Source organism: Cervus elaphus, chromosome 24, assembly GCF_910594005.1.
Source record: "Cervus elaphus chromosome 24, mCerEla1.1, whole genome shotgun sequence".
In the NCBI taxonomy this organism is placed as follows: Eukaryota; Metazoa; Chordata; class Mammalia; order Artiodactyla; family Cervidae; genus Cervus; species Cervus elaphus.
This window is the reverse complement of record NC_057838.1, coordinates 61,263,552-61,291,201: the sequence shown is the minus strand read 5'-3', so window position 1 is coordinate 61,291,201 and position 27,650 is coordinate 61,263,552. Positions and strand designations below refer to the sequence as shown.

Below are 27,650 nucleotides of genomic sequence, written 5' to 3'. Positions count from 1 at the left end.
GACTGGGCTAGTGTGATCTGCTGTCATCCTGAACAGCTTCCAGCTAAGAAGACGTTATCTTTGTGGAATGTTCCCGGAGCCCCTTGAGACATTGGTGAATTGTCCTTTTTGTACTAGGACCAAGGCAGTGGGGGCCATATTTTTCCTTCCCAGTCAAAATAAAAATACCTTTGGACCTGTGGGAAAATAAGATATGTTTTTAATATACACTGGAAATCAGTGAGGAAATTAATCCATTTAAAATTTTAGCAGGAACACAGAGACAGGTGAAATCAACCCTGAATGTTCATTGGAAGGACTGTTGCTGAGGCTTCAATATTTTGGCCACTTGATGGGAAGAGCCAACTCATTGGAAAAGACCCTGATGCTGGGAAGGATTGAAGGCAAAAGAAGAAGAGGGTGGCAGAGGATGAGATGGTTAGATAACATCAGCAACTCAGTGGACATGAATTTGAGCAAACTTTGGGAGACAGTGAAGGACAGGGAAGCCTGGCGTGCTGCATTCCATGGGGTTGCAAAGAGTTGGACACAGCTTAGTGACTGAGCACCAACAGGGGCAACTAACTGTTTCATCTTTAGTCCCTAATAGTGAGTAGTGAAAGTTGCTCAGTCGTGTCCTACTGTTTGTGACCCCATGGACTGCCAGGCTCTTCTGTCCATGGAATTCTCCAGGCCAGAGTACTGGAGTGGGTAGCCATTCCTTCCACAGGGCATCTTCCCAACCAGGGATCGAACCCAGGTCTCACGCATTGCAGGCGGATTTGTTACTGTCTGAGCCATCAGGGAAGCCCAAGAAAACTGGAGTGGGTAGCTTATCCCTTCTCCAGGGGATCTTCCCAACCCAGGGATTGAACCGGGGTCTCCTGCATTGCAGGCGGATTCTTTACCAGTTGAGCTAACAGGTAAGTCCCTAATAGTGCTTTGTAATAGAAGCACAGGAGTACTAACATACATTATCTCATGCACCCCCGAAACCACCCTAGAAAAGAGTTAACTATCATTGGTTCCTGGCATATGAGATAACCCAGGCTCAGAGAAAAATGTCTTGCTTGAGAGCGAATGGTGAATTAGCTATAGTTTCCTGCTTATGTACAGAACTGTAGAAATTACTTTCTTGTGTGTTGCTTCGGGGATGATACTCATTACAAGTGATGTGGCATTGACAAGCGCCATCGCCTGCCAGGTGTTATGCTAGTGTTGGAGGAACAGAAATGCAAAGACCCTCTGCACTTAGTCTGGCACCTCCCTGGGATCATCTCTGCACGGGCAGTTCGCTTCGGCACCGATGCTGCCTCTCTCGGGTGATCCTTTTGCCATGCCTGCTAGGTTAGAGTGTGCTTTGCTGGAAGCAGGGGTAGGTTAAAGTGTCCTACGCTTGGGGAGGGGGGCCGTGGCAGTGGTAGTGGCAGGAGCAGATCTTACTCCTGTTCCTGATGGTTACTCTGTAGGTTTTTTTGTTTGTTTTCAAGTGAAACAAAATTTGAACTAGATCATTGGCTCTCTAAAGAGTAGTTATTGCCAGATAAAAAGAAAGTCCTGGTGATCTAACATACAGGGTTGTGACTATAGTTAACTGTACCTTATTGTGTATTTGAAGGTTGCTCTAAGAGTTGATTTTTTTTAATATTTATTTATTTTAATTGGAGGCTAATTACTTTACAATATAAGAGTTGATTTTTGAAGTTCCCATCACAAGAAAAAAAAATTGTAACTATGTATGTTGATGGATGTTTACTTACTGAAATCTTTTTGCAATATATGCATACATCAGATCATCACGTTGTATCCCAAAAGTAATATAATGTTGTTTGTCAATTATAGTTTAAAAAAAAAAAAGAATAGATGTTCCCCTTTTTGATTTAGGTAATATTTTGAGGTGATCTGTGCTTATCTACTTGTCATAACTCCTCCATTAGACTCAGCTCTCTGAGGGCCGGGGCACGCCCTTCCTTTGTACTCACATAGTATTGTTGATGTCAGTGGAATTGAAATGAGTTGAATAAAGGTGATAATTTTCTAACAACTGTCAAGCTGGGCCCATAGAACCATCATCAGGATGAAGTGACCCTAAGATTGATTTTGGATTTTGAAAACTACTTGAAAATACAAACCCCCCAAAAGTATCTATATATCAAAAATAACCAGTTGGTGTAGATGGAATGCTAGATAAAATACTGAACCATATGCAGTTTTTTAAAATTTAGCAAGTGCATATCTTCCTTGTTTCATGTGTTCTATTATAAACCAACAATTCTTATATGCATGGTTGAAGGGGAGAATTGAAAGTGCTTTAAGATGTCAAAGTGATGGATTTCGTGTGGGCCAATTTCTTTCTTCCCAGATTGTAGTTTGACATATAAATTGGATATTTTCCTAATGAAAGCTGCAGGTACATACTCAAATAAATTTGAGATTTTAACAGAGCAAAGTACCTGTTGGAAACGTTCACATAGGCCTTCTCTGTCACATTACTTCCTTTGATGGGAGTTCAGACATCTGGATCAGTTTTGTTTGACTTAGTAACATCTCTAATCTGATAATGTTTTACTTTTCTTCTAAACACCTGTATTCCCAGTAGAGTGGAATTAGGAATGTAAGACCGATAAAACTAAGCCCTCTTGAATTTCTATTAAGATTTTTCATGTTGCTTTTTATATTCATAATGCTTTATTTTCACAGAAATAATACTCCTTGTTTACAGGGGGAAATCCCTGTGTTTTCTTTTTCCTCAAGGATACCAGATAACATTTAAAAAATTTCTTTTCCCCTCTGCCTATGTTCTTTAAAATCTTGATTCTTTTTTACATTTCATAGTTGGTATGTACATTCTGGGCTGTTTCCTAGTCAACCAGTACTCTCCTAATGGGCAATTCAGCTGGACTTGTTTATGTTTAGTTGGGTTTTTCTAGATCAGTTTGAATATAGGGCTGCTTATCTCATTTGCCTAAATCAAAATCTTGGTGTATAAGTGTTATGAAAGTTGGGCTTGGTTTAGACTAAGAGTTGTCTTGAATGGTCAAGAGCCATGTTTGCTAGCATCACTGAGTCAGCTTTTCTAGGGGCAGAGACTAAAGAATTAATTCTGGGTTTGGATATTACTTATCAGGGCTTTGTTTTCAGTATCTCACTTTCCCCTAAGCACCTGCTAGCTTTTATCACAGATACTTTTTGGGGTAACAGGCAATCACATGGTTAATAAAGATGGAAAGAACTGAAAATTTAATGTTACCTTTATAGATTTCTTTCCTTTGCTTTGTTCTCATCTGTCTCAGCGTTTAAAAAAAAGTCTAAGAAGCATTCACATTTCTGTGAGAAATCTGTACATTTAGGTTAGAAAATGGAGTAAGATACGCTTTTTAATAGTCATCTAAATAAGCCGCAGAGACCCATCAACTCACCAGATTTCTTCCCAGCATGTGACTGTGGAAGAAAAAGATGATAAAAGAGACTTTTTTACTCTTCTAAGTGAGAATCTGCCTGTGGGGTTGTTAACACTGAGTTTACCATCTTGATGATTACAGATGGTTCCTAGCAATTCTGAATGTAAGGTTGGTTGGTGGTCTTCAGAACAGTTAGGTCTCCAAGTAGAGCATCATCTTTGTCTACTAGAACTTTTCTGTGAATTGTAAAATTACATTTGTGAACTAAAGAAAAAAAAAATCCCACTTATCTCAATATAACAATACAACCACTGCAAACATTTTCATGTACAGTTGTGTCACAGTACCTTATTTTCAAATTTGTGTATATTCACCTGTGCTTGCTCAACCCCTCTCCTTTGCCCCACATGGACCCCATCTTCCCTCTCATGGAGTGAGCATGAGAGGTGGGGGTCTGACCTGGCTGTGGCTTCAGGTGGTCTCTCCAGTTTCCTCTGAATGTGAGCATTCACTGTGCTGGCTGTGGTTCTGTCATGTAAAGTGATAGGCTTCTCATATATTATGGCCCTTACATGCAAGCCAGCCTCTTCATCTGGTGGCCCAAAGGAAACGTGACCTCTTGCGACGCTGGAGGGAAACTGTCAGTGCTGGGCTTAGCCTATATTGAGAGATGGTATGTTGTTCTTCACCTTCAGGTGTCTGAGTGTATCGACAGAGCATGGTTTTCATCTCCTATGCAGACTTTGGTCTCTAACCTCTGGGTTAGATGCAACTTCATTGTATTTAATTCCAGTCCTTTTTCTGTACACAGTTTATAATATATAATTGGTTTCATTTTTAAAGTTTTTAAAATACTATATTTCAACATACTATATCAAATATCTTACATTGTAATTTTTATAATCATCATTCACAACAGGACTTTGGGGTTTTTTGTCTTTTTTCAAAAGAATTTTGATAGCCAGTATATTCAATTCAAGAGAGTGAATGCCTTGTAACTTGCACACTTGGGCCCACTTACAGTAATGGTTCTGCCATAGACATTTCAGAATATCTGTTGTGCTCAAATTTTAGTATTTCTTAGCCATAGGCATAGTCTTATCTGTGCTTAGACTTGTGGGGTCCTTTCTGTGATTGTGCTCTGTAAAGTTTGGAAGTCAGGTTAACTTAATACAGTGCAGTGATTAATAGCACTCGTTTGAATCTGGACTTGCCAGGGTTTGAAACCTTGTATTGCTGCTTACCATTGAGATGATTTTGAGCAAATTACTTATTCTTTCTTTGACTTCTTCCCCATAACGGGTCAAATGAAGTTAACAATCTTTACCTTATATGACAGCCTTGTGAGGATTAACTATATATATATATATATAAAATGTTTAGAATACAGCTTTGTACCAATAAGGGCTGTGTGTATATTACTTGGTATCATCACAGGTTTTGGCAATTTATGAAAATCTTCATAGTACAACTATGAGTCTTGGACACACAGAATGACTTGGATCAAGATTGGGTACTTTTAAATTTTTATTTGTTTATTTTTAAAATTTTAAGTATTAAATATTTTTTTCTTCTTTCTCTTTTGGCTGTACTGCATGGCTTATAGAATCTTGGTTCTCTGACCTGGGATTGAACCCAGATCCTAGCAGTAAGAGTGCTGAATCTTAACCACTGGACTACCAGGGAATTCCCTAAATTTCTGTTTTTATCTAACAGCCAAAGTTTCAGGCAGAAGAATTTGAGTGTTGGACTTGTGAATTTAATACTATAAAGTAAATTGTCAACATGTAGTATCTCAGGATTGTATAGAGGCGCTATTAGATGTCCCTTATGTCTCCTCTAGACTATCTTTTCCTTCCAGTGATGTTATTATCAAAGTCTGTCCTTGAGCAAACTGTGAATGTTGTCATGAATCCTTTCTTTTTTTTTTTTTTTTTATTAGTTGGAGGCTAATTACTTCACAACATTTCAGTGGGTTTTGTCATACATTGATATGAATCAGCCATAGATTTACACGTATTCCCCATCCCGATCCCCCCTCCCACCTCCCTCTCCACCCGATTCCTCTGGGTCTTCCCAGTGCACCAGGCCCGAGCACTTGTCTCATGCATCCCACCTGGGCTGGTGATCTGTTTCACCATAGACAGTATACATGCTGTTCTTTTGAAACATCCCACCCTCACCTTCTCCCACAGAGTTCAAAAGTCTGTTCTGTATTTCTGTGTCTCTTTTTCTGTTTTGCATATAGGGTTATCGTTAACATCTTTCTAGATTCCATATATATGTGTTAGTATGTTGTAATGTTCTTTATCTTTCTGGCTTACTTCACTCTGTATAATGGGCTCCAGTTTCATCCATCTCATTAGGACTGGTTCAAATGAATTCTTTTTAACAGCTGAGTAATATTCCATGGTGTATATGTACCACAGCTTCCTTATCCATTCATCTGCTGATGGGCATCTAGGTTGCTTCCATGTCCTGGCTATTATAAACAGTGCTGCGATGAACATTGGGGTGCATGTGTCTCTTTTAGATCTGGTTTCCTCAGTGTGTATGCCCAGAAGTGGGATTGCTGGGTCATATGGCAGTTCTATTTCCAGTTTTTTAAGAAATCTCCACACTGTTTTCCATAGTGGCTGTACTAGTTTGCATTCCCACCAGCAGTGTAAGAGGATTCCCTTTTCTCCACACCCTCTCCAGCATTTATTGCTTGTAGACTTTTGGATAGCAGCCATCCTGACTGGCGTGTAATGGTACCTCATTGTGGTTTTGATTTGCATTTCTCTAATAATGAGTGATGTTGAGCATCTTTTCATGTGTTTGTTAGCCATCTGTAAGTCTTCTTTGGAGAAATGTCTGTTTAATTCTTTGGCCCATTGTTTGATTGGGTCATTTATTTTTCTGGGATTGAGCTTCAGGAGTTGCTTGTATATTTTTGAGATTAATCCTTTGTCTGTTGCTTTGTTTGCTATTATTTTCTCCCAATCTGAGGGCTGTCTTTTCACCTTACTTATAGTTTTCTTTGTAGTGCAAAAGCTTTTAAGTTTAATTAGGTTCCATTTGTTTAGTTTTGCTTTTATTTCCAATATTCTGGGAGGTGGGTCATAGAGGATCTTGCTGTGATTTATGTCAGAGAGTGTTTTGCCTATGTTCTCCTCTAGGAGTTTTATAGTTTCTGGTCTTACATTTAGATCTTTAATCCATTTTGAGTTTATTTTTGTGTATGGTGTTAGAAAGTGTTCTAGTTTCATTCTTTTACAAGTGGTTGACCAGTTTTCCCAGCACCACTTGTTAAAGAGGTTGTCTTTTTTCCATTGTATATTCTTGCCTCCTTTGTTGAAGATAAGGTGTCCATAGGTTTGTGAATTTATCTCTGGGCTTTCTATTCTGTTCCATTGATCTATATTTCTGTCTTTGTGCCAGTACCATACTGTCTTGATGACTGTGGCTTTGTAGTAGAGTCTGAAGTTAGACAGGTTGATTCCTCCAGTCCCATTCTTCTTTCTCAAGATTACTTTGGCTATTTGAGGTTTTTTGTATTTCCATACAGATTGTGAAATTATTTGTTCTAGTTCTGTGAAGAATATCGTTGGTAGCTTGATAGGGATTGCATTGAATCTATAGATTGCTTTGGCTAGTATACTCATTTTCACAATATTGATTCTTCCAATCCATGAACACGGTATGTTTCTCCATCTGTTTGTGTCCTCTTTGATTTCTTTCATCAGTGTTTTATAGTTTTCTATGTATAGGTCTTTTGTTTCTTTAGGTAGATATACTCCTAAGTATTTTATTCTTTTTGTTGCAATGGTGAATGGTATTGTTTCCTTAATTTCTCTTTCTGTTTTTTCATTGTTAGTATATAGGAATGCAAGGGATTTCTGTGTGTTAATTTTATATCCTGCAACTTTACTATATTCATTGATTAGCTCTAGTAATTTTCTGGAAGAGTCTTTAGGGTTTTCTATGTAGAGGATCATGTCATCTGCAAACAGTGAGAGTTTCACTTCTTCTTTTCCTATCTGGATGAATCCTTTCTTTTTCTATACACAGATTCTGTGTGCTCCTCTGGGCCACAATAGTTACTTCTTTAAGAACAGAAAGGAAACTCAGGACTTTGCCAATTTGGTGTCAATTCTCTGTGTTTTTCATTTTGGTAGCTATGAAGAGGGTTTGCTTTCCACACACCTGGATGCTCTTTTGATAATGTTCTGTTGAGGTAATCAAGACACTTGAGAGAATGCTTGTTCCATGGCTGCCTCTTTCTGATTGTGGACATGCATTTGAATGTTTACAGTAGATACTTGGTGAGAAAATGCACCTTAGTTGCTTCTACTATTCTGCAGTGTTTCCCAGGAACATTCAGAGCCCTTTATAAAAAGCAGAATGTTTTATGTGTGAGATGGTCACTGAATTTAATCAAGAAAGTCCATTTGAAGGAAATTACATAACAAAACAATTTTCTGCTATTACAATAGCATATAGACAGATGCATATACTGTTTCTTTTTAAAGTAGTTTCATTTCTTCAAATAGTTACTAATCAGAGGAAACTGATTTTGTTGTGGCAAGTTTAAATAGAGATTTTAGGAGTTCTAGTTTGTGTTGGTCAAAGTTGTAAAATCAGGTAGAAAGTCTCTGTCCATTGATGGTGGTGCTGAGATTTCTAGTAGCTTTCTTTTCTTCTGGTTATTTCCCAAAATGCAAAGCAAGAATCAAATTGCACCATTGTAACGTTTTGTAATGAACTTGAAGTATTTAACAAATCTAAAGTCGCAACTTTGCTGTCATAATAAAACATTTCAGGCTATTCATTTCTTGTGACACGGAATCCAACCCATTTCACCAAATTTGGCCTGTTTTTAAGTTCTATTTTCTATTGCCCTAGTTTTATTGGCTTTGGGTTTTTTTTTTTTTTTTTTTGGCCTTTATTACCTTGATCCAATGATATCAGTTTCCTATTATATATACTTTGTGCTCAAAATTGACCTAGGTTTCATGTGGTTTCTCTTTCCCTGAGTTTTATTTCTCATCTGAACAGATCACATCTTTTTCTTGCTGTTCCATCTGCACAGTGTCACTCCTAAAGATGAGCTTCTTTATCTTGTGAGGCAGTGGAGGAAGCATGGAAGCCATTTGAGGAGCATTACATTAACAGGGGTATTGTTGTAGTCATACGGTGGCAGTATCAAGGAAATTATAGGATGGGTTAGTATTAGAGTGTATCAATTTGTAAATCCCATGACTTCCCATTTCATGGGTCATGAGTGTCAATGATGACAGTTCTCAGGAAAAACGTGAAGAGTCTTTTGCAGTCTGATGGTATGTTTTATTCTTTAACATGCATTGATTGCTAACAACTCCTGTCTCTCCCCAGCCTAGCCCAGCTTTGTGCATAAGCACAATTTTGGACCCAGCTATTTGTACTTATTTATGCTTTTACACCTTCTTCCTTTCGTAAAGATTTTAGCTGGTTTATGACTTGAGTTGAAACAAGGAAAAAAAAAAAAGAAGACCTGATATGGTCTGTCCCCTGCCAACCAGAAGCTTCCTGTGGTATCCAAACAGAATAGTTGCCTCAGTCTGTCAGCACTTCTGTCTTTGAAGGTGGTTTCTGCTTGAAAAGTGGTGACTATTAGCATAGCTTTTGGATAATTGCTTCTCCTTCCTGTTTTGGGATACATTTTTTTTTTCCAGATACTTTCCTATTCTTGTTGACTGTTTTTCCAGAAGACTCAGCCTGTGGTTACAATGTTTCGGGTCCCCCTTTGAGCTTTCTGTGGGATTACCCAATTCTGGGATACCCTCACCAGATCATCAGTGCTAAAGAGGGCAGAGGATCTTCTTGGTTAATAGAAAAGGCCATTTTGGAATGACTCTCTAAATCCAGAAACATCCAGACTTTTCCTTCAGTACTTTTTTTCTGTTTGGGGTAGCAGTACTTTTTTCTGCTTGGGAGGGAGGGGCCATTGGGAGGGCTTGTGTTTAAGGGGTTCGGAAACAGGGGATTTAAGTGTGTCTTTTGTGTTTTCAAGGCACTAACACCACTCCCGTCTGTATTTAAATGCTGTCCCCAGGTTACGACTATGGCTATGTCTGCGTGGAGTTTTCACTCTTGGAAGATGCCATCGGATGCATGGAGGCCAACCAGGTTGCTTTATACTTCGGTCAAATGATGCTGAAAGGATATATTTTTCATGAGTGGGGAGGGAGGGCTTCAAATGATCAAACTTTGGAAAGGTACCAGAAATCTATGTTTAGAGCATTCCACATTCTAACCAAGAGAAACTTTAAAAGAGGCTGAGAAAGTTTCTCTAGAAAATTTAATGGGCACAGAGTGTATTTTAGAAACGCATTCAGTTATCGTTGGATCATATTCCAAAGACAGTAGGTGGAAAAAAATGACAGGTCTGGAGTTCTTCCCTTCAGAGTGTGACAGAGCTTGGGATCCAGATGCAAAAAAATGATCCTTGCCTATCTGTGATCTCAAGAAACTTCCTGGCACAGGAATTTTAGGTCAGTACTTATACCCAGACCTCGGGTGAAGACTACCAATGGCAAGTTCTGTGGCAGTCAGGTCCTGCCTGCATGTGCTACTTTTACAAGAGGGCCGTTGGGGAGAAAAGAGACCGGTTGATTGTAGGGGTCTTTTGCATTCGTCATTGTTCTTTACAAATTGGAGTTGCGTACTCAAGTTCTTAGCTGCATTATAGTCAGAGCTGGTGAATCTAAATCTGTACTTACCTTATGTTTAAAACACCTAGATGTATTTAGCTTGCCACATAGAACTATCATCTGGGTCTTTAACTGAACCCTGCCTGATAGTTTGGGGAGGAATTATGAAATGGGTAGAATTCTTCTTGTCATCATATTTCCTTGGGAAAGTTGTTTTCTTTGTGATGTCTTAGTTCCTCCATCTGTGAAGTGGGAGAACGAAGCTTAGTGATATAATTTGATTTTTACATCCCCACTGCCTGTGCGTAACACTGTGATTGTGATGTACCCAGAATCTTAAAAGAAGGCTCTGCCAGGGCATACTAGTATTGCATGAGAACTTGTCCTCTTTCATAGCCTAATGCCCTCTCATCAGCTTTGTTCCATTCAGCATGGCTCATTGCACTTCACTTTACCCCTTCTTTGACCATATTCTCCCCTTATGTCAATGAGGATGACATAACTCTAAATCTTTTGGGATCAAGAAGTAGTTAGAAGAAACCTGACATATCTGTTCCTGTTGTTAGTAGTGTAAATACTGCTAGATCCTTAGACAGTAAGTGGATTAGGGCTGTATCCCCTTGACAGAGTTCCTGGTTGATTTGTTCAGTGTCCATCATTGAGCCAGTCATTTAACAGATGCTAATTATGTGCCAGAAAACACTACTTGCCAATATTTGGAGAGGAGAATAAAACTCCTAGTCTGTATACTTATGATTGACTCCATTCTAACAATCTGTGCTAATTTGAGAACACTCATTTAACCCGTAAGCATTTTGTTATTATCAGTGAATAACTTTTAAATCCTTTGTCACTGTGCTAAATACTGTGAGTGGTAGAAACAGAACTCACAAGCCATGGCAGTTGCCATTTCTTTTGTGCCATTCTGCCAACTGTGTGTTTCTCCTAGAGGGGTGTTGCTTTTTATCATGGCTGATTAATCTGAAAAAATAACAATATTGTGTCTTAACTGCCTCTTCCCTCTATCCCTACCCAAAATCCTATCTATCTAAAGTATCCAGCCTCATAAAGAGTGATGTCATGTGAAAGAAACCAGGGCAGGCTTCTTTAAAAATAAGGATTATCCTTATGCTGGATTTCTGTTAGAGCCACATCTGGATAAGCAGTGTCAAGGGGTTGAGGCCTATAGACATCTCTCCCCCCACCCTTCCCACACATTCTTTGAACACTGTTAGGACTCCTAGATCCTGCATGAATGACCCTTGCTCAGTGAATGGTACACCAGAATAAAACAAGAGCAAGGCCAGAATTTTTCTAGATGTGAAATAGATTGTTTTGATGGGTAGCCATCCTCATGCTTAGGGTACCATACGTTACTCTGTGCAGGAGAACAAGAGACAGCCTCTGTCTTCTAAGAGCTTATGATCTCAGACTAAGAAAGATGACAGAGATTATATAGCATTCATGAATTCCATAGAGTGTCCTCTCAGACAAACTCCAAATTTCTGTCTGGTAACATTTTCAGTGTTCACTAGAGTTACTTCTTAATAAGACATCACTATATTCTTACTCAGATGACCCCATTTCCTAGACTTTTATTCTCCCCTAGTCATGGGATAGAGGTCACCCTGCTAATACTGCCATGTAGTAGAGTCTTCTCACTGAACTGCTTAGACTTCATGATGTGATCAGTATCTTTTTTTAAATAACCTTTACCACAAATCAGGGCTTCCCTGATAGCTCAGTTGGTAAAGAATCTGCTTGCAATGTGGGAGACCTGTGTTTGATCCCTGGGTTGGGAAGATCCCCTGGAGATGGGAAAGGCTACCTACTCCAGTATTCTGGCCTGGAGAATCCAATGGACTGTATAGTCCATGGGGTCGCAAAGAGTCAGACATGACTGACTTTCATTTTCACTTCACCATGATTCAGACGTATACAAATCATTTTGATAAGAAGAATTTTGAGAATGGGATATTGGGAAGAACTTTTGTAATTAGGTAGTATAGCATAGAAAAGAAGAGTGTAGGTTCTGTGGTCAGATGTTAATGTTACTTCCTAGCTGGGTTGTCTCTGGCAAATTTCTTAATCTCCCTTGGCCTCAGTTCCCTCTGTTACTTGTACCTCAGGGGCTCTGGAGCAGATTCAGTGAAATCTTGCGTCCACGAGTGCCTGTTGTGTACCAAGTACCTTTCTGGATGCTGGAGACCCTGCAGTGAACGAGACACATGTAACTTCTGTTTTAGTTACAGAAGTCAGAGCATGCACAAGTAGACAAATTTAAAATAATATATGATAGTGCTAAATGCTATAAAGATACTGAAGCAGGGTATTAAGAGAATGCATATAAGGGCAGTTTTAGATGAAGTGGTTAGGGAAACTTCTTGAAGAATAACATGGCATTTGAGTAGTGACTCTTGGTGAATAATGTATACAGAATACTTACCATAGTGTCTGGTATCTAGTAAGCATTTGAGACTAGACTGTCATCTCATCCTCCTCTTCCTCTTCTTCATGTGAAATAATTTCCAACCATATTTTGGGAAGAAAAATTCCTATATGGATATTCTTTAAGGTAATAGATGTGGATTAAGCTCCCAGTGACATAGCAGTTCAGAATCTTATGAGAGCCATAAGAATGTGGGGGAAGAAGTCCATAGGGTAAGGAGGAAGTGTTTGTGAAAGCTGTCTATTCATCTCTTCTCCTTCCTTCCGAGTTTTACTTATAGACCAAATCAGTATGGATTCTGAGTCACTATCTTCAGGGCACCTCTGAGTAGTCTGTATGTATGCTTCTGAGGAGGTTTCTGTGAGATGGTTTGGATTGAATTTTTTATAACTCTTTACTATCTGACTCAGTGTGAAATGTCTTATTTTTCATAGACTGATACTTACAGGTCTGGGGGAAGGGAATAAAGGAGCCTTCTAGCTTGTTTTCTCAGATATTGTGGGGTATGTGTACATAATGAGGTTGTTCAGGATGATGATTGAGGCCACTTTAGCGCTTTCCCAGTGCCTTAATGGAAACATCAAACTAATAGGATGCTCTGCAGCAGTACTGAGCATGGTGGCCAAGGGGACTTATCAGGGCAGCTCTTAGCCAACAGCCGTCTGTCTGGGAAAATAACTTCCCACAGAGGTCTGTAAACTCCTACCATCTCTGTGTAGGAGAACTGGAAAGCCAGCAAACAGTGTGAGGTGCAGAGTGTTTTATACCATCCCCTCCTGGGAAGGGTATTTCTAGCAGTATCATATGCCCTTGGCTTTCTTTATTCTCCAAGTGCCTGGGGATTGAGGATGACTCTTCCCTCCTTTCGCCGTGTGTGCCGTTGCACTGGGACCTGGGGAGGTGAGCAGGAAGCACTGTGGTAGAATATCTGTGTCAGTGGTTGCCCAGTTACACGCGCCCTCTCAAACCGTTGTCATTTGGTCTGCAGCATTTTATTCTCTCAGATTTGCAGGTAGATGTTTGTTGACTTTTTCTGTACAACCAAACAGTCCCTAAAATGCCCTTATAGGGCTCTGGGAGAAGAAGTTATTTCTAGAGTTTTTACTCAACTTTCCTAGCATCATTGGCCTTCTTTAGCCAGAGATGACTTGGCTACATGACAGTATCAGCCTAATTTTATAAAGTGCAAGGGAAAGAATGCTGTTATCATCTAACCTGAAAATTCCTTAAGACACTGGCTTATGCTAGTACATGAGATGAAGGCGGTAGAATACGTTAAGTTTTATGAGTGTTTTTTTTTTGTGTCAACAAACTTAAGAGAGTTTGAGCTTTTGTAGATACCAGAATAGCTAGGGTATTTCTGAAGGTATGTGAAGGAAGCCAAATTTTAAGTGGAATCTGTTCCCTGAAATGAGATGAATAGGAAAAGCTTATGTTTTGGGGGATGGGAAGACTGTTCTCAGACCATGATGGAAGAAATGAGCAAAAACCCAATTTTTTTGAATCTTCTTTAGGCTGGTAGCAATATTGTATGAAACATTTTAATACTTAAATTGTGTGCTTTCCAGGTAACAAAAAAATAAGAGTCTTTATAAATTCCTGCAAGGCTGTGATATTGCCTAAACCCTCATGCTAAAACTACTTCACTGAAGAGAATGTGGCATTCTGGCCAGAGCTCAGCTGTATAACTTGTGACTTGAGTCATGTCATTCTTTTGTAAATCGACAGTTATTGAAGATTCCCCCTCTTTAGAGAGGTGGGATATTCGGGAAAATAAAAAATGATTTTAAGGATTGGTGATCTGATTATGCAGTTTGGTTATCTGTCCAGTGATTTGAGTCTTGACTGGGTACCAAGCAATGTATCATAGTAGTTAAATACACGGACTCTTTTCTCCATCTGACCTGCTCGGTGGTAAATACATGGACTCTGGAGGCAGACTGCTTAGGGTTGTTTCCCAGCTCTGTCACCTTCTACTGTGTAACTTGGGCAAGTGGCCTAACACAGCATCTCTGTGTCTTAGTGTTCTCTCATCCTTCTAGGGATTAAATGAGTTAATGCGTGTAAGGTGGTTAGAACTGAGCCTAGCATGCAGTGAACATTGAGTGTCTGCTTGTTATTAACACGACAGCTTCTCATCTGACTGGAACAAGAAAGTCCTGAAGTTGCAGTAACTCCAGTCTTGGCTTCATGGTGTATATGGTTAAAAAAGGATTTGGGGGCAGTGCCCAAGGGATTATTTTTACATCAGCAATGCTTCTCGTTTAGCCTGTTGACTGGGACTGATTTTCAGCATACTGCTTCCAGGTCTCTCTAGGAGTTTCTACTGCCTCAATGTTCAGATCACCAGTTCTCTCGAGAGAAAGTGCAAGAAACGTGCCTTCCTTGGAGCATAAAGTCTAGTTAAACCACATTGGAAATCTAGCCTGTGACTTTAAAACCCTAAACTCTGGTAACTAGCCCCTGGCTTTGCCATATCTCAGACTTTCTCCGATTATTGTAACAGGTACTCTAAATTGGGTTCAATTTAGTGTTCTTGAATTTGAGAAGTAAACACTTATCATTTGGCAGTTTTAAGGGGAATTTCTAATATATCTCCTATGATGAAATTTATCATTATTTTTGTTATACATATTTCATGGTTCATTTCTGTGGATTGAAGTAATTTAGTTCCTGATTTGTTCTAAATTGGAAATGTGCATGTATGTTTTAACCTTGTACTTTGACGTTGTCCTATTTAGTTCAGCTTGTAATTTTAGTTAATGTTTGACTTTTTATAAAAATGAGATTGTGCAGAGTGCTAATTTTGGAACTTGACTGAAGACAGTTACTGAAAAAAAAAAAAAGCAGAATATGTATAATTCTAATTACGTAGTTCAGGGATTACACAGAGGCACAGACTCTGGGGTCTTGGTTATAGCTTTGGTTTATGACTTTGTAAACCTCCAGACAGCATAGTGTTAGGAGCACAACCAGGTTTAAGATTCCAGCTTCATTGCTTCCTGGCTGTTTTGTAATTTCTGAAGCTCAGTTTCCTTGTCCATAAAATGGAGGAATAATCACAGTACCTACCTCAGAGCAGTTGTGAGATTTCACATGTAATGTATGTGAAGCACCTGGTACATATTCAGTAGTACACAGTGATTCTGTAACACTGGACTGTACTTGGTTGCCTGGCTTTTTCTTGGCTGCTAATCCACCTCCTGGGACTCAGAGATGCCTAAAAAGTGGTAGCATTGCTTTGAGTGGCAGCCGGTTCTTTGACAGCCAGTTCATGTGGTGCTGTTGTCCATGTCTCTTCCATGAAACTTGGGTGTCTGGACTGAAAGTAAAAGAAGCTGGGTAGCACCTGTCATGACAGCATCTGAGGGACAAGTGCACAGGCACGGGAGGGCAGAGGACCGTGACCATTCCAGCATCCCACAGTGGAAAGCCTTATTTCTGAATCTAGCAATGCTGGTAGTTTTGCGTAGGACTCATTTAGGCTGCAGCTGGCATCAAATGTTTATTAGGTGTCTTCTCCACTCAAGTTGACCTTGTAGGTTATCATGCATCTTTGTGTCTCATTCTCTACAGGGCTAAGGTTTCAGGTGTTGTCATTCTACTGTCTCAGTCATTTGTATGTGAGCTAGATACATAAATATGTAACTATTTAATATGTATTATGTATAATATATACACATTTCTTGTTAAGAGTATTGATGTGACTTTGGTAGTCATGGATAAACATCCAAGTTAATAATTATCTTTAATCTCACATGGTGACATTAGTGATGCTAATATTGTATACTAATGTTTATTTTACTAGAATCTGTGACCAAATGAAATTTGTATTTTATCTGTATAAATGCTATTTCCAAAGGAAAATATAAAGAAGAAAAAGAAGTATTTTCATGGAAAGTAGATAATTGGTTACCAGGCACTTAAAGAAGGGGAAAGCAAGAGGGGAGAGTGAGTGACTGCTAATGGGTGATGGGGTCTCTTTTTGAGGTGGTAAAAGGGTTCTAGTATTAGATGGTGGTGATGGTTGGCCAACCTTGTGAATGTACTAAAACTCATTGAGTTGTACAAGGTACTATGAAAGAGTGAATTTTATGGCATGTGAAGTTTTTTAAAAAGTCTTTAAACTTTGCTTGGAAATTAGTTCAGGGTCCCAGCCTGATAGGAATGAATCTAGGTCTAAAATAAAATACAGATTCACTTAACAACAACAACAAAAAGGGGGTAGTCTGTCAGTTTGTCTGAAAGCTAGAGATTTAAAACTTTGATCTTAAAATGTATGAAGAATTTCTTTGCTAATGGTATCTACATACCATAGAAGAACATTTAAGCTAAAAGTCTGAAAAGTGATGGATGGAATTGGTAACAAGCCACATTTGAAGTGGACATTTGAAGTGGCTGTTAGGCTTGTGCACAGTAGTTGCTCAGTACAGTCAAGTGGGCTTTCTTTTTTAGCATCCACACAGCAATAAAGGGAAAGGAAATTCCTTGGTGGTCCAGTGGTTAGGACTTGGCATTTTCACTGCCGAGGATGCAGGTTCATTCCCTGGTGCAGGAACTAAGATATGCTTTGTAGGTACCAATGTGGATCTTTCTTGGTTTCCTGGAATTGTTAACCAAAGCCCGAAATTGAGGTGTGGGGGTAGAGAAGGCCAAATCACTGGTGAGGCTATGCCCTCCCTGTATATATGTATCTTTCTCAGAGGCTTCCTTTTGGCAGTATTGACACTGTGGCTGTCATCTTTGACCTCTAGTACCAGAGGAATACCGAGGTCCTTTTTTTTCTTTCAAGGAAAAAAATTATTATTTTCATAATTTTAAGTATCATAAAATTCATCCATTTTAAATGTATAATTCAGTGATTTTTAGTAAATTTACCAAGTCATGCAACCATAATCATTAAGATTCCTATTCAGGGATACATTTAAATTAAAAATAAAATTATTTCAGACTTAAAGATAAGTTGCAAAAATAATACAAAGAATTCCTGTGTGCTTTGTACCCCGATTCCCCAAATATTAACATTTTGTCACATTTGAATGCAGAGATTTTTGAATGATTCCCTGGTGGCTCAGCTGGTAAAGAATCTGTCCGCAATGCCAGAGACCCAGGTTCAATCCCTGGGTCAGGAAGATCCCCTGGAGAAGGGCATGGCAACCCACTCCACTGTTCTTACCTGGAGAATTCCATGAACAGAAGAGCCTGGCGGGCTACAGTTTATAGGGTTGCAGAGAGTCACAACTGAGTGATTTACACTTTTCTCTTGAAGAGGCATCACTGAACTTACTTTCCTGTCACACTCCCTCGCTTGGTGGTTAGAGGTACTCTGGTTGGGGAGAGTAGTAGGTAAAGTTTTGGTGGGTTGAGTGGTTGCTTTGTAAGGTGATAAAGGCTTAAGATATGTTGTCTGTGCTTCCACGAGGGTTCCCTGCTGGGCAGGACTGAGCTTGGGGTTTAGATTTGGAGGATGGGAAATAGGGCCAGATTCAAATCTTGCACTCCTGAACACTGTAAGGTTTTTGAAGGTCTTTAAAAACAAAACAGAAAGCGCAAATGTGTTCCCCCATGAGAGAGCTGGCTTTTTTTTTTTTCCCCCAAACTTTAAGCTTTTTCTTTTCTTTTGGGGTATAGCCGATTAACAATGTTGTGGTAGTTTCAGGTGAACAGTGAAGGGACTTAGCCATACATATACATGTATCCATTCTCTCCTAGACTCCCCTCCCATCCAAACTGGCACATAACATTGAACCGAGTTCCATGTGCTATACAATAGGTCTTTATTGGTTATCCATTTTGAATATAGCAATGTGTACATGACCTTCCCAAACTCCCTAACTATCCCTCCCTTCGGGGAGCCATAAGCTAATTTTTCTAAGTCTGTGAGTCTCTTTCTGTTTTGTAAGCAAGTTCATTTGTATCATTTCTTTTTAGATTCCATATATAGGGGATGTCATATGATACTTTTCCTTTTCTAACTTATTTCACTTGGTAGGAGATTCTCGTGGTCCATCCATGTTGCTGCAAATGGCATTATTTCATTATTTTTAATGGCTGAGTAATATTCCATTGTGTGTTTGTGCCACATCTTCTTTATTCATTCCTCTGTCAGTGGACATGTAGGTGCTTCTGTGTATTGGCTATTGTTGAACAGAGCTGCAAGTAACATTGGGGTGCATATATCCTTTCAGATCATGTTTTTCTCCAGATATATGCCCAGGAGTGGGATTGCAGGGTTATGTGGTAGAAGAGCTGGCATTTGGATGCCTGATACACAAAGAGGGACTGTATGCTAGTTAGCATTAGACCAAAGAGCAGCAGTTACTACTCAAAAACCAGAAAGTTGAGAATTCCTTAAACATTGTATTTCACTGTCATTTTTCCGGGGAAAATTTAAAATGTGAGTGCTGATTTTCATAGCTCTTGGTTTTAGTGTATTAAATATTGGCAGTCTTTGGATCAACTTTTCATTTGACTTTATTTTGAAAGGTTTCACGGAGCCTTCTACGTGGAGCCAGCATGTCGAAGTAGTTATAGAGACTCAAAGTAAAAGATTCATATATTGTATATATTTTATTTTAATACCATTTTATTGTAAATGGGACATACTATGCAATAAAAACTGTTGGTCTGTCTGGAGTCACATTGGATATATCAGAAGCAACTCATTTTAGCTTTGGTTAAGGTGGCAAATACTGAGCACTTCTATGTGTAAGACCCTGGACTAGGTTCAGTTCAGTCGCTCAGTCGTTTCCGACTCTTTGCGACCCCATGAATCACAGCACACCAGGCCTTGCTGTCCATCACCAACTCCTGGAGTTCACTCAAACTCATGTCCATCAAGTTGGTGATGCCATCCAGCCATCTCATCCTCTGTCGTCCCCTTCTCTTCCTGCCCCCAATCGCTCCCAGCATCAGGGTCTTTTCCAATGAGTCAACTCTTCGCATGAGGTGGCCAAAGTATTGGAGTTTCACCTTCAGCGTCAGTCCTTCCAATGAACACCTAGGACTGATCTGCTTTAGGATGGACTGGTTGGATCTCCTTGCAGTCCAAGGGACTCTCAAGAGTCTTCTCCAACACCACAGTTCAAAAGCATCAATTCTTCGGCACTCAGCTGTCTTCACCGTCCAACTCTCACATCCATACATGACCAGTGGAAAAACCATAGCCTGAACTAGGTGGTATGTGCCTATTAATGAATGAAATGGACATGTCTCCATATAGTCTAGTAGTAGGAGGCTGTTTAAGCATGTTTTATTTTCAAGAATTTTCATTTTGGAATAATCGCAGACTTTAAGGGGGTACAAAAATAGTAGAAAGAAGACCAATACTCTTCACTCCAACATTTCATAGTGTAGTCATCAAAATCATTGTTAGCATAGATATAATATTATCTAATATAAAGAGCTTTTCAGATTTTGCCAGTCATCCCCTAATGTCATTTTTCTGGCTTGGGATGTAATCCAGGATCACATGTTGTATTGAGTTGTGGTATGTCCTTTTATGGGGCTTCCCTGATGGCTCAGCGGTAAAGAATCTACCTGCGGTGCAGGAGACACAGGAGACATGGGTTCGAACCCTGAGTCAGGAAGATCCCCTGGAGGAGGAAATGGCTACCTACTCCAGTATTCTTGCCTGAAAAATCCCATGGACCAAGGATCCTGGCAGGCTACAGTCTAAAGGGTTGCAAAGACTCCGACACAACTGAGCAACTTCACATGTCTCCTTTTATTCTCTGTGACAGCTCCTTAGTCTTCCTTTGTCTCTCATGGCCTTGACACTTCAGAAAAGTACTGGCAGTTATTTTGTGGGACTTTGTTCAGTTTGCATTTGTCTGCTTGTGATTAAATTCAGGTTATGCATTTTCAGCAAAAATACCCCAGGAGTGATGTGTGTCTTTCCCTATATGTCATCAGGTAGCACATGATTTTGTTCTATTACTAGAGATAGTAACAGACCACTTGGTTAAGGTGGTGTTCGCAGCTTTCACCACTGTAAAGTTACTGTTTGAGGTATAATTAACTTACTAATTAATTATAATTAGTAACTATTTTGTGAGGATATACTTTGAGATTATATAAATATCCTGTTTCTTAGCATGCCTTTTTCACTTAATTTTAGCATCCATTAATAGTGCATGCATGTAAAGTTGCTACTGTGGATTTTGTCTAAGGGTAATTTTCTATTACCATCATTTCTTACACATTTGCACATTTGTTAGAATTCTGCTGTAAGGATGAATCATTCTATATCCTTTATTTTATTTTAGTGAACAGAACTAAAAAATATGGTGTATACACATGTATGTTTTTTTATATCTATCTATGTATATATTTTTAAAAAACATGATTTCATCATGTTATCTTTCCCAATTCCAATCCGGTATTACAGAGTTCATTCTAGCTTTACCTCATTCCTTATTTGTAATTCCTTTTGCCAAAGTAAAAATCCTGGGTCTCATCCACATTATATTGACTTATTTGCTCAATCCTAGAGTATACATAAATTACTCTCAGAATTGTTAGTTCATACCCCTGTAAAAGTGGAATACAATATTTGAGTAGAGGTTTTTTTTTTTTGTCTTTAGCCTGAGAGTATATATCAAAATACTGTTTTTTCAAGTTAGGTTAGGTCTCCACCACCTCACTTACTCTTCTGTGTGGTGCTTATTCATTTCACTGTACAAGAAGTAGAAAACATAAGTTAAATGAAAGGCATTAACTTCTCCAGTAATCTCTTTATTGTTTTTTTAAAAGAGATAAATTAGTGGATTTTTCCTTTTGAATAGACTTTGTTTTTAAAGTGATTTTAGGTTCACACAAAAAATTGAGCACCCCACCTTCACCACTGCACCCATAGCCTTTCTCACCATCCATTGCGGTACATTTACTACAGTTAGTGAAACAACACTGATACATCATTATCAACTCAGAGTCCATAGTTTACATGAGGGTTCACTCTTGGTGCTATACATTTGTGAGTTTGGATCAATTTATAATGACATGTGTCAGTAATTATAGTATCATGCAGAGTTGTTTCATTGACCTGAAAACCTGCTGTGTTCTACCTGTTCATCCTTTCCTTAATGGTTGCTAGATTGCAAATCCCTTTTTTGGTCTCCATATTTTTTCCCAGAATGTCATGTTGTTGGGATCGTATAGTATGTAGCTTTTTGCACATTGGCTTCTTTCATATAGTAATATGGATTGAAAATCCCTTCATGTCTTTTTGTGGGTTGATAGCTCTTTTTTTAAAGCTCTGAATAATACTTTATTGGCTGAATGTACCACAGCTTGTTTATTCATTCACCCATTGAAGAACAACTTAATTGCTTCTAAGTTTTGGCAGTTATGAATAAAGCTGCTATAAAATACATCCATGTGTAGGTTTTTATATGGCATAAATTTTCAACTCATTTGGGTAATACTAAGGAGCATAATTCCTGGATCTCATGGTAAGAGTATTTTTAGTTTTGTAAGAAACTGCCAAACTGTCTTCTAGAATGGCTATAGGATTTTGCATTCCCATTAGCAGTGAATGAGAATTCTATCCTCACCGGCATTTGGTGGTGTCAGTATTCAGGATTTTGACACATTCTAATAGCCATGGGGCTCTTCGTGTGTGTGTGTGTGTGTGTGTGTGTGTGTGTGTGTGTGTGTGTGTGTGTGTGTGTGTGTGTGTGTGTGTGTGTGTGTGTGTGTGTGTGTGTGTGTGTGTGTGTGTGTGTGTGTGCGCGCGCGCGCGTGCAATCTCAGTCATGTCCAACTCTTTGCAACTCCACAGACTATAGCCTGCCAGGCTCCTCTGTCCATGGGATTTTCCAGGAAAGAATACTGGAATGGGTTGCCATTTCCTCTTCCAGGGGATCAAACCTGCATCTCTGGCATCCTCCTGCATTGGCAGGCGGCTTCTTTACCACTAAGCCATCTGGAAAGCCCTGTGTGGTGGTAACTCATTTTAATTTGTATTTCTCTGATGACATGGGATGTCTTTTCATAAGTTTATTTGCCAGCTCTAAGGTTCTCCCCCACCCTCACTCCACCCCTGTTGTTCTTTTGCAAGAAGAGAAGATTCCCATCTAATTCTGCTGAGAGTTTTTATCATGAATGTCTGTTAAATTTTGTAAATGCTTTTTCTGCATCTGTTGACATGACTGTATTTTTTTTAAGCCTGTTAGGATGGATTATATTAATTGATTTTTCAGTTGAACCAACCTTGCATTGCATACTTGTTGTAACCAGTTGGTTACAATATATAATTCTTTTAATACATTATTGGATTTGATTTGCTTGTATTTTGTTGACAGTTTTTACATCTACATTGATGGGCGATACTGGTTCTTTACTTGTAATATCTTTGGTTTTAATAGTAGGGTGATGTCTGCTGCACGGAGGGCTTCCATGGTGGCTCAGCGGTTAAGAATCTGCCTGCAAAAAAAAAAAGAACCTGCCTGCAGTGTAGGAGCTGCAGGAGATGCAGGTTCAATCCCTGGGTTGGGAAAATCCCCTGGAGGAGAGCATGGCAACCTACTTCAGTGTTCTTGCCTAGAGAATCCCATGATCAGAGGAGCTTGGCAGGATCAGTCCATAGGGTCGCAAAGAGCTGGACATGACCGAAGGGACTTAGCACAGCACGATGCTGCGTAGAATGAATTAGGAAGTGCTCGCTCTACTTCTGTGTTCTGGAGGAGACTGGAGAAAAGTAGTATAGTCACCTTAAATGTTTGGTAGGCTTCATTAGTGAACTCATCAGGGCCTGGTGCATTCAGTTTGGGAGATTATAATTTCTTTAGTAGATATATGCCTATCCAGATTGTCTTTTTCACCTTGTGTGAGTTTTGGCAAATTGTGTTTTTCTAGAATTGGTCCTTTTTCATCAAGGTTATCAAATTGTGGTCATGGAATTGTTCATAATATTTCTGTTATCCTTTTAGTGTCCATGAAATCAATACTGATGGCCTCTATTTCATTTTTGATGTTAATAGTTTATGTTTCTCTCTCTCTTTTTTCTGGTTTTTAACAACTTTTGTTTGTTTGATTTTTGCTTTTTTTTTTCATTTATTTTTATTAGTTGGAGGCTAATTACTTTACAGTATTGTAGTGGTTTTTGCCATACATTGACATGAATCAGCCATGGATTTACATGTGTTCCCCAATCCGATCCCCCCTCCCACCTCCCTCCCCATCCCGTCCCTCTGGGTCTTCCCAGTGCACCATCCCTGAGCACGTGTCTCATGCATCCAACCTGGGCTGGTGGTCTGTTTCACCCTTGATAGTATACTTGTTTCAATGCTATTCTCTCAGAACATCCCACCCTCACCTTCTCCCATAGCTTACCTCAAGAAACAAGAAAAAAGTCAAATAAATAACCTAACTGTACACCTAAAGCAACTAGAGAAGGAAGAAATGAAGAACCCCAGGGTTAGTAGAAGGAAAGAAATCTTAAAAATTAGGGCAGAAATAAATGCAAAAGAAACAAAAGAGACCATAGCAAAAATCAACAAAGCTAAAAGCTGGTTTTTTTAAAAGATAAATAAAATTAACAAACCATTAGCCAAACTCATCAAGAAACAAAGGGAGAAGAACCAAATCAACAAAATTAGAAATGAAAATGGAGAGATCACAACAGACAACTCTGAAATACAAAGGATCATAAGAGACTACTACCAGCAGCTATATGCCAATAAAATGGACAACTTGGAAGAAATGGACAAATTCTTAGAAAAGTATAACTTTCCAAAACTGAACCAGGAAGAAATAGAAGATCTTAACAGACCCATTACAAGCACGGAAATCAAAACTGTAATCAGAAATCTTCCAGCAAACAAAAGCCCAGGACCAGATGGCTTCACAGCTGAATTCTTCCAAAAATTTAGAGAAGAGCTAACACCTATCTTACTCAAACTCTTCCAGAAAATTGCAGAAGAAGGCAAATTTCCAAACTCATTCTATGAGGCCACCATCACCCTAATATATGTTTCTCTTTTTTTAGTCTGGTTAGGTATTTTTCTGTTTTAGTGATATTTTAAAAATCCCAGCTGTTGGTTTCATTGGTATTTCTCTATGAACTTTCTGTTTTCAGTATTGTTGATTTCTGCGCTGATTTTTATTTCCTTTGCTTCCTTTGGATTTAACTGTTCTTTTGGTAGTTTTCGAAGGTGGAAGTTGAGATTATTAAGTTTTAGATCTTCATTTTTTCCTGTCATGTGTGTTCCGTGCTATAAGTTTCCTTTTGAGCACTGCTTGCTTTTCTCTGCATCCCACAAATTTCAAGAAGTTGTGTTTTCAGCTTCATTTAGTTTCAAATTTAAAAAAGTTCTCTTGAGAGGTTTTTCTTCTTTGACCCATTTGTTATTTAGAAATGTGTTAATTAATCTCCAAATGTTTGGAGATTTTACAGCTGTCTTTAGGTTATTGATTTCTAGTTTTATTCTGTTGTGATCTTAGAACATACATTGTATGATTTCTGTTTTAAAAGTGTTAAGGTGTTTTTTGTTTTTTTTGGCTCAGAATGCTGTCTATATTAGTGAATGTTCCATCTGATCCATCTGAGCTTCAGAAGAATGTGTTATTTTTCTGTTTTTGGATAAAATAGTCTGTGATCATTGAATAGATTATTACTGTTATTTTGATGTGTGCCCTTACAGATTTTCCTGTGCACATGTCATCTATAACCTTTGTATTTACAAAGTAGGATTATCTTATTGTTTAGTTGCTCAGTTGTGACCCCATAGACTGTAACCCTCCAAGCTCCTTTGTCCATGGGACTTCCCAGGCAAGAATACTGGAGTGGGTTGCCATTCCTTCTGTAGGATAATCTTGAGCACTTGATTTTATAACATTTTCACTTCAAGTATTGTGGACCCACTTCCTTGTCATTAAATACATTTTTCTCACATCATTTTTAATGACATTATAATGCTCCATAGTATAGGTTACCATGATTTAACTAGTGCTTCATTTGATATTTTGAGATTGCTTCTTTATTTTATTAAGGAATGCTATGATGAATGTTCTTGTGGCTAAATAGTCACACATCCTTAATTACTTCTTTAAGTTAATTCCCCCAAGTAGACTGGCCAGATTAAGAGGTAAGCATATTTTATGACTTAATAAATGTAGTCAAATTGCCACCCAGAAATTTCCCAATTTATTTATTTTTTTACCAACAGTATTTGAGAGTACCTGTCTTTCCTGTGTCCCAATTGGTGCAAAGTGTTAATAACAAAATATTTGTATTGAGTAGTGGTGCATGAGTATTTGTTATTGTATTATCTACTTTTCTATGTGTTTGGAATATTTCATAATTTTTTAAATATGTTACCAGTGTAGCAAAGAAGAGAATGATTTAATTTTGTCTTAGGTTATTAGTGAAATAGAATGTTTTTATATTTGATTACTAGTTTTTTCTTTTGTAAATTGTTGGTTCCTGATACGTACATACTCAGCTAGAAGTGGAAAAGCAACAGGACACATTATTCACCCTGTCTAGTCTTAAGGTAGATATATATGGGATATTTATTAGAATTTTTGAAATGCTGAAAACAAGTATACTACCTGAATATGACCTGGTGTTTCCCAAGAATTATCTCTCAGAAAAGAAAATCCCCACCCTGCCACCGCCCCCCCCCCCCCCCCGTTTTTTAAAGAAAGCAAAGAAATTTAACACAGTTTCAGTGATTATTCCAGGGTTATAATCTCAAAAATAAAATATTAGATGGCATTTTTATTAAAACAGGTATTCAGATTCACGTACAGGACCAGTTGATTATGATTGATTATTGTGGTTTCATGACAGAAAGTACTCCTGGCTAGTATAGACTTCCCCACAGTAGCATTACTCATAGATTCAGAATGTGGTGTATCTCCTTGAAGTTTGTTAATTGACGGACAGTTGATTTGCAGTGCTGTTTCAGTTCTACTGTACAGCAGAGTGATTCTGTTATACATACAGTTTTTCATACCATTTGCCAGTATGGTGTGTTGAATAGTGTGCTGCACAGTAGGACCTTGTTGTTTATCTGTTCTATATATAATAATTTGCATCTGCTAATCTCATACACTCAATCCATCCTCCCCCCACTCCTGCAACCATAAGTCTGTTCTCTATGAGTGTGAGTCTGTTTTTGTTTCGTAGATAAGTTCATTTGTGTCATAAATGAACATTTATGTACAGGTTTTTGTATAAACAAATTTCAGTTCTCTTGGGTATATGTCTAGGAGTGGAAATGCTAGAGCTTTTTGTTGTTGCTGTTGTTTTTCCAAGAGCTTTCTCCTAATGGATTAGGCTCCATGGAGTGGTGTGGTATTGAAAACATGGAGTACTCACAGTTCCAACGACCGAGTTTCAGTTCTGTCTTAGATGCCTTGGGCATTCACACTGCCATTTTGGATTTTCCCAAATTTGTTTTTGTTTTTTAAGCACTTGCTGCCCTGGACATGGATCAGCCTTTGTTAGTTGGTTTTGAGCATATCCAGAAATTTCAGTTGAACAGTCAGTTTTCTTCTTTTCATTCCTTACAGGTTCTCCTGCTCAGAGTCAACTTTTTTTTTCTTTAATAATTCCTGAGGTATCTTAGTTTAAAAGTATAGAGTAAAGGTGTTTTTCTTTCTTCTTCTTTAACTTGATTCTTGTGCACTATGAATCCAGAGCAATGCATGAATTCACTATGAACTGGAAGAAAGACAGCTCATAGAAACATTTGAATTTATTCCTATCATATTTCTCAACTTAACTGGACCTCTTTAAGATCAGAGAACATGAGTTTGGGTGCCTTGCCTAGGGAAGTGCCTCTTGTTTCTCTTGAGTACTTGGGATGAATGGAACTTTGTGTTGTCAGGCATGTGCTTAGGTAATTTTAAGATAGTACTGAGCTCGGAATCATGATTGTTAGGAGAAATATCAGTAACCTCAGATTTGCAGATGACACCACGCTTATGGCAGAAAACAAAGAGGAACTAAAGAGCCTCTTGATGAAGGTGAAAGAGGAGAGTGAAAAAGCTTGCTTAAAACTCAGCATTCAAAAAACTAAGATTGTGGCATCCGGTCCCATCACTTCGTGGCAAATAGATGGGGAAACAATGGAAACAGTGACAGACTTTATTTTCTTGGGCTCCAGAATCACTACAGAGGGTGACTGCAGCCATGAA

At 38.7% G+C, this 27,650-nt stretch overlaps 1 protein-coding gene across 7 annotated transcripts in view; it reads left to right on the top strand.

Annotated features, from left to right (window-relative positions):
* The window catches only part of RBM6 (RNA binding motif protein 6), an 85,715-nt gene that overhangs the window by 27,976 nt on the left and 30,089 nt on the right, over positions 1–27,650 (top strand). For 4 of the 7 annotated variants that reach the window (XM_043885401.1, XM_043885404.1, XM_043885402.1 and 1 more), the window contains one exon: positions 9,457–9,530. The exons of 2 other annotated variants lie outside the window; for them this stretch is intronic. In XM_043885401.1, coding sequence (XP_043741336.1) covers positions 9,457–9,530 — 74 coding nt within the window. Of the gene's footprint in view, positions 1–9,453; positions 9,531–27,650 lie in introns of those variants that run through there. One more of the 7 variants, XM_043885406.1, reaches the window with a different exon arrangement.